General features: G+C 40.6%; 1 protein-coding gene across 1 annotated transcript; it reads right to left on the bottom strand.

Annotated features, from left to right (window-relative positions):
* Positions 1-252: 252 nt before the first annotated feature.
* Positions 253-6,110, bottom strand: LOC137360536 (probable G-protein coupled receptor 139). The gene is made up of 2 exons (XM_068025938.1): positions 6,041-6,110; positions 253-1,157 (listed from the first exon to the last, which is right to left on the bottom strand). Exons 1-2 carry the CDS (start codon positions 6,108-6,110, stop codon positions 253-255), a joined length of 975 nt encoding a protein of 324 aa, XP_067882039.1.
* Between the last annotated feature and the right edge of the window lie 1,583 nt (positions 6,111-7,693).

The following is a 7,693-nucleotide window of genomic DNA, read 5'->3' as shown; positions in this document are numbered from 1 at the left end:
AGCAGGGTTGAAAAAAGCAGGGTTAAAAGTGGCTGCTAAGGAAGCTCTTAAAGAATGAGAGAGAGAGAGCTGGAGAAGCAAAGGTGTTAGGGGTGGGATTCAAGATTCTTGGCCCACATCTTTGAAGACATGTCTGCCAATCGTAGATCAAAGTTGTTAGTGTGTGTACTGTGACATTTGGAATGCAATCTGAAATGGGTCTGAGTTGTAGCACTAGAAATGCAGCACCTGCTGCAAGTTGCTTTGATATTGTTACTTAAATAATTTAACAATGAGAACAAACGGATATTTCACCCCATTCTTTAACTCCTCCCTGAATTTAGTCTGGGTTAGTGCATAAATGCAGGTGTTGGTACACGAACTCAGAAGCCGCAGCATATATCCAAATTGCTGAGCAACATATATTGGATCGCTAAGATTTTTATCTATATAATTATAGCTTCTAGCCTTCCAGTTTAAAGAATGTACAACATATGTAATCCACAGCAGTATGAAATTGGTGGACAAGGCAAAAAGCAAAATAATGGATTTCCTTCGGTTCTCCAATTCTGGATCAATATGGTTCTGCCCACTGCCATGGCCCCGGAGCCCTCTCCGGAGTCGATTGGCTGTTATAATATTTTTGACAGTCAGTGCATTGAACACCAAAATGAAAACAAATGGAAGCAGTGGTGTTATAATACTGTCAATCCACTCATACGCTGTCCAAAAGAGTGAGGTATAATAGTTTGGGGCTATAACGCAAAACCATGGTACGTTGTGAATGACAATTAAAGGAACAAATACAAAGTACCGGGGAATGCACCGCACACAGCTGACAACACTCACAACTACTATAATTACAGCCGCAGTTTTCTTGGTGCAATACCTTAGTTTTAGCTTCTGGCAGCAAATGGCTACAAACCGATCAAATGTGAAAGCGACTGTGAACCAGACTGAACAGTCCAGGGCTGCAAGAAGCAAGACGACTCTCACCGCACACACAGGAGTGATAAACAAGAAACTAACTGGGAAATAAATATTATTAATTCGATTCAGTATAATATTCAAGATGACGAGCAGTAGATCTGCTGCTGACATTGCAACCAGATAGCGGGTGATGCATTTTGACAGGCCGCAATTCCCTCTGTTCAGGATCACAATTGCCACTAAGTTAACTGTAAGAAAAATAATGAAACGGGATCATTTAGTGTCTGAAATCACAGCAAAAGCATCAGATTAATAGGTTTACAAAGTTACAAATGCAGTCATTGAATCTATTTTAATATTTGTTCTGAGAACAATATAATGCCAATTAACATTTTGAAATTTCAAGGAGTACAAAAATACCATGCAATCAATCAATGGCGCAAAAACAGAAGATTAGCAATAAAAGTCAAGAATGAATAGAACAATTAGATGAAGAAGATAAAAAATTGAAATACTTTAGTGGAAGGATGTCATCCTTGAATGAATCACCTGCGCAAGTTGTGAAATTGAGTTAAACTAAATTCAACAAAGCAGCTAATGTGTGGACGGCAATTAGAAGCAACCATCTATCTTTATCTATTTAATTAAGGGTCATGAATGTTTGAATAATCGTTCCATTGTCTATCCTTCTCCAAAGCCAACAACCGCAGACTCTTCCACCCTTCCCCACAGCTGAGATGCTTGGAGCTCGGGATTTGGTTTGTTTCCTTTTTCTGTCCTGCTTCCAGGGCTGGAGCAGCCTTGACTGGGGTATGGTGGCTGGAACCAAGAGTCTCAGCAAGCAGTCAACCACAATCAAAGTCATAGATCATAATGAGCAATGAAATAAATCAATAATGCAATCAGAAGATTACATTATATTGAATAGGATAAACAGATTGTTTGAAGATTAATGAAATTATACTGGAGAATCTAACGAAAGGCAAAGATACAGACCAGCGACAGTGAATCAATGGGTCAGCTCGGCATCTTGGCATTAGGCTCAACATACTCATGGGTTTTTGAAGGGGGAGAGAGGGTGGGTCAGGGAGGTCGAGTGTAGGGAAATGGCTGTTGTGTCATTGGCCGAGGTCTCTGGATACCATTCTTTCTAACTTGTATTAGCCACATTGACACATGTGCATAGATTGGAGGAGACAGTTGGAGGAAAGGACAGGTAGTAGACAAGAGAAGGTGAGGAGCCTAAAAACAACAATAGAGAGATAGGGGTGACTGAAAATTTATAATGTGTGTTTTTATAGCGATTATATTAATGGAGTAGTCGGAACGTAAATGCCAGTTTGGAGATAAAATCAGCTACTTTTCAAGTACATCAGCTAGTTTATTGTCTTCACTTCTGGGCGCCACAATTCAGGAAGTATCCAAAGCCTTTAAAGAGAGGATGCTGATGACATTTAATAGAATAGGTCCAGGAGAGAATAACTTCAACTATGTGAAGAGAGTGGGAAACTGAGCTCATTCTCCTTGGAGTAAAGAATAATAAAAATGAGATGTAATGGAAGATGTCAAAGCAATGAAGAGTTTTGGTAGTGCATTAAAAAGTGCCCCTCGTCTGAAGTGACAGGAGAAAAAGTGCAGTTTTAAGGTAACTCGCAAAAAAAAAGCGCAGATTGGGATTTTTCTATTGCTCAAAGAATTGCTATGGTCTGAAATGCATGGCATGAAAGGCTGGAGGAAACACATTCAATTGTAACTTTCAGAGAAGTTTTGAATTGCAGAGCTATGATATGAGTAAAGAGCAGTGAAGTTGACTATTCGATAGCTCTGTCAGAGGCACTGGTAAGATGGAACTGATGCCCTCTTTCTTTGCTGTATAAGCAAATGAAATTTAAAAAAAACTGTTGTCAGTATAAGTAACCATGATAGCATTGGATTGTAGTGAAAAGGCAACTGGTTCATGAATACCTTTTAGTGAAGAAAACCGACAATTCCTTTTCAGTCTGGTCAACTCTTAATCGCCCTTTGAAATGACCCAGATAGCCATTAAGTCTTCTCAATTAATAAAATGCAGAACTGTGGGGCACATTCACCTCATGGACTACAGATGTTTAAGAAGAAGTCCCACCACCAACTTCTCAAAGGCGAATTGTCACGAATGGATGAACAACAAATGTAAATTATGGTATTTTTGTGCAGTTGGGTGTTATTGTATGCTGCCATTATACACAGTATGTTAGGTTGATATCCCACTGTGTTCAACTTACTTAAAATGGATGTGGAAGGGACGATTACTTCACCAACAGAACGTGGGACTGCTACTTGAAGTCACATGACCTAGAAACCACCCTTTTTAGCATGTCTAATTTTGAAACAGTGTCATTTGAAAGAGAATAGCTCTCACAAGAAACAGCTGCCTTGAAGCCGTGCACCTCGTTATCTCCGTGGCCCACAAGGTGAAGTCCAAAGCCACAGTCTAAAAAAGTAGCAAGAAATTTGTCAAAGCCCTGTCAGTTTCTGTCTCGTCAATAAGGATGGAATCAGAAATCGAACTGCCTCAGTTTGTCTCTGAAAGTGCATAAGAAGAAAGTTTAAGAGACATTTCCTACCACTTCTCCTCAATTCGGCATATCCAATCGGGTAATTCCAGCTTTGGACTTTTAAGTTAGTTGAAAAGAAAATCGGACTCAGTTTTCAACAGGGACCCCCGTTAGTTTGTAATAAAGCTATTTTCTACTCGGTAAATGTCCTTGACCGTTTTGATGCCTTTACCTTGAATTATATGTTTATGAGCAGGCGTTGCAAAGTTCACCCCCTCCAGGGACTAAGAGGGTGTGTTAATAAACACTACATCTTTTTTTTCAAACTTTAACTGCAGTGTTGTTGTTGTTCTTTGAATATCAGGGTTCACAAACTGAAGGAGTGGAGAAATAAGCCATCAGGGTTTCTTTTTTTTTAAAATGAATAAACATAACCTGCTCAGTGACGCTCAGTTTGGTTTCCGCCAGGACTGCTCAGCTCCTGACCTCATTACAGTCTTGGTTCAGGCATGGACAAAACAGCTGAACTCAAGAGGTGAGGTGAGAGTGACTGCCGTTGACATCAAGGCAGAATTTGACCGAGTATGGCATCAAGGAGCCCGAGCAAAACAGGAGTCAATGGGAATCAGGGACAAAACTCTCTGGCGGTTGGAATCATACCTAGTGCAATGGAAGATGGTTGTGGTTGCTGGAGGTCAATCATATCAGTTCCAGAACGTCTCTGCAGGTATTCCTAAAGGTCCTGTCCAACACCCAACCATCTTCAGCTGCTTCCTCAATGACCTTCCTTCAATCATAAGGTCAGAAATGGGGATGCTCGCTGATGATTGCACAATGTTCATCACCATTCGTGACTCCTCAGATACTGAAGCAGTCCATGTGGAAATGCAGCAAGACCTGGAAAATATCCAAGCTTGGGCTGATATGTAGCAAGTAACAATCGCACCACATAAATGCAAGGACCATCTCCAACAATACATAATATAACCTCCTCCCCCTGATATTCAACGGCATTGTGAAAACTGAATCCCCCACTATCAACATCCTGGGGGTTGCCATTTACCAGCAACTGAACTGGAGCAGCCATATAAATACCGTGGACACAAGAGCAGGTCAGAAGCTTGGAATCCTGTGGCGAGTAACTCACCTCTTGCCTCCACAAACCTGTCCACCATCAACAAGGTACAAGTCAGGAGTGTGATGGAATACTCTCCACTTGCCTGGATGGGTGCAGTTCCAATAACACTCGAAGCGCGACACCATCCAGGACAAAGCAACCTTCTTGATTTGTATTCGGTCCGCAAACATTCACTCCCTCCACCACCGATGCACAGCGGCAGCAGTGTGTACCATTTATAAGATGGACTGCCGCAACACAGCAAGGCTACTCAGGCAACACTTTCCAAACCCACGGCCACTACCACCTGGAAGGACAAGGGCAGCAGATGCATGGGAACACCCTCACGTGTAAGTTCCCCTCCAAGCCACACATCATCCTGACTTTGAACGATATCACCGTTCCTTCACTGTCGCTGGGTTAAAATCCTTGAACACCCTTCCTAGCATGGACTGCAGTGGTTCAAGGGAAATTAGGAATGGGCAATAAATGTTAGCCTGGCCAGCGACGCCCACATCTATGAAATGAATTTAATGAAAAAAAGGCACTGAATGTGTTATTGCTGTAACTCTATTCTAACAAAAAAGACAGAATTATTTTCATGCTGTGTTAGATTAGGGCAAAAGAGCAGTATTGGATTATTAGCTACAATATGAAGCGCGTGGTATTTAATGGAATTGATTGCAAAGGACCTAAATATCGGGTGCTGCAGACAACGAGCACAAAATCCAAAACAGCCAGTGTTGCGACGTGCCCCGAGATGAATTTTTGCCACTCACATTACAGAATTGCACAATTGTTGATGACAGTCATCATGAGTATGATTATACATAGAAGATAATAAATCACACATCCAGTGATGTATATGAACAAATCTGGATGGTGTTAATCTGGTTGTTCGCATCTCTAAGTTAATAACGAACTTAAGTATGTATGGGTTGCAATGTATAATGATACAAAATAATATTGTAACATTTTACTTTTTACTCTTCTCAGAATAGAATTATTAACAAGCACAACCAATGAGAGAAAGTCCATTTGATCACATCTTTCAATGAATCCAAACAAAATATTAACTTATAGCTTTCACTAGAAATACAAATATGAGATGACAGCGGAACTTGAAACTTTATTGTTCTATATTGACCATACTCCACTTACCATTATATAAAATAAGGCTGCATAATCTATTTAATGGACACTTATCATTTGATTCTCTGGAAGTGCGATTGCACAGCAGTTCGCAAAGAGAAAGAACTCAGAAATAATACTATAATGGAGATAAAGATACATTAGAAGTTTAATAATTATACCTCCTTCAGTAAACAGCAAAAATGCTATTGGGTCAACTAGTAGCACTGTTTATAGGCATTTGTAATGCACAGAGCAAGGCAAATATGTTACAATTCCGCAAAGGGCAAGAGCAGTAACAGTGAAACATTTGTTTGCAATATTAATACTGTATCTAAAGTCTTACCAATAACGCCAATAGCTGCCAGAGCAGGGTAAAAAATGCGTTCTATCTGAAAGATTACTGGGTACCTCATTTCTGTGAGAACAGACTGTTGGTGTGAGCTCAGTGATTCTGACTGACCAGATTCCGCAATATGTTTAAAGCAAACAGTATTTATATTGAAGGGAAACCTCCAGTGAGACAATTAGCCTGATTGGATAACAAGCAATATTAATTACAATAATTTGAACAAGCAGCCAACTTTTATTCCAAAGATTATTTTGAAGTATAATCAATTTTATTTTATTTATTTAGAGATACAGCACTGAAACAGGCCCTTCGGCCCACTGTGTCTGTGTCGACCAACAACCACCCATTTATACTAATCCTAGATTAACCCCATATTCCCTACCACATCCCCACCATTCTCCTACCACCTACCCACACGAGCAGCAATTTACAATGGCCAATTTACCTATCAACCAGCAAGTGTTTGGCTGTGGGAGGAAACCGGAGCACCCGGTGGAAACCCACATGGTCACAGGGAGAACTTGCAAACTCCGCACAGGCAGTATCCATAACGGAACCCGGGTCACTGGAGCTGTGAGGCTGCGGTGCTAACCACTGCGCCACAAAGCAGACAGCTGCCATATTGTTCAGAACAAAGAAATGAGCTTTCATGGTAGTAACGCAGCTGTTGTTAAAGTAATATTATTAAATGAACATACACTCCACCTTTTCTAACTCCAATTCATGTGCAATGGACTTAGACCTGAGAACATTTAACTGTGGGGGCTTTGTTCTGCAAATTATTTTGAGCATTTCCTTTCGAGTTAACCATCATTCTGACAGCGACATTGAACGCTGTTCCTTGATCATCACTGGTCAAATCCCTGGAACTCAATGTTTAACACCTGTTACGACTAGGTCTGAAAGGTGTCTAAGGGTTTTTTCAGCCTTCACCTGGGCTTATTGTATCAGTGTTTAATTTTTAAACGTATTGTGTTTTGAGCTCCCGCTTGGTGAATCCTTGTTTACAGCTTTCCAATTATAAGGCAAAGAGATGAGCACAAATAGGCCTCCTTAGGTTTAAAAAAGAAAAGTGGAATTTATTAAAACTTAAACTTAAGCTCCAATACAGTTAATGCCTACAGATCTACGACACGTCCACGCCAGCATGCACATGTGAATTGGGATAGAAAAGAGCAGAAGAAGAATAGAGAGGTTTGAGGCAATATCAGAAGAGTTTCTTGTTTACTGTGCTTCGAGCTCACTGTAGTCCTTTTGGAAGTAATCTTGCTTTTCGTTGGAGCCCAGTATTCTTCTTAAACCTTGTTTAATGTAGGGGTCGTTTCTCTCTAGGTATTCACGTGTCTTCAATGGGTCTTCATATCCATGAGAAAGAAATGAGAGCAGACAGGAGAGACAGAAGTTCTCAGTCCAAAGGTAAAGAGCTTTTTCAGTTGCTATTCTCTGTGGCAAGATCAAATTAAAAAAAAAACTCCAACTGTCAGTTAGTCATGTAAATAAACTGGTCTGCCCGCGTCTGTTTGTGGGTTCGGCCATTGCAGGCATTAACCTGGAATGCTAGTCTCTCCACCTTCAACTTCCAGTAATGAAAATTCCATTGTGGATTAAATAGGAGCAGGGAGTGTCACCTTTTGTCCATTCCAAGTA

Source organism: Heterodontus francisci, unplaced genomic scaffold (assembly GCF_036365525.1).
Source record: "Heterodontus francisci isolate sHetFra1 unplaced genomic scaffold, sHetFra1.hap1 HAP1_SCAFFOLD_606, whole genome shotgun sequence".
NCBI classification, from domain to species: domain Eukaryota; kingdom Metazoa; phylum Chordata; class Chondrichthyes; order Heterodontiformes; family Heterodontidae; genus Heterodontus; species Heterodontus francisci.
Note: the sequence above shows the minus strand (reverse complement) of the source record. Positions and strands in the feature narration are given on the sequence as shown.

Excerpts from the sequence above, each read along its gene's own strand:
- LOC137360536 (XM_068025938.1), bottom strand. The coding sequence starts at position 6,110 with ATGAGGTACCCAGTAATCTTTCAGATAGAACGCATTTTTTACCCTGCT. Across the intron at positions 1,158-6,040 it reads GGCAGCTATTGGCGTTATTG|TTAACTTAGTGGCAATTGTG; the intron begins GTAAGACTTTAG and ends TTTTTCTTACAG.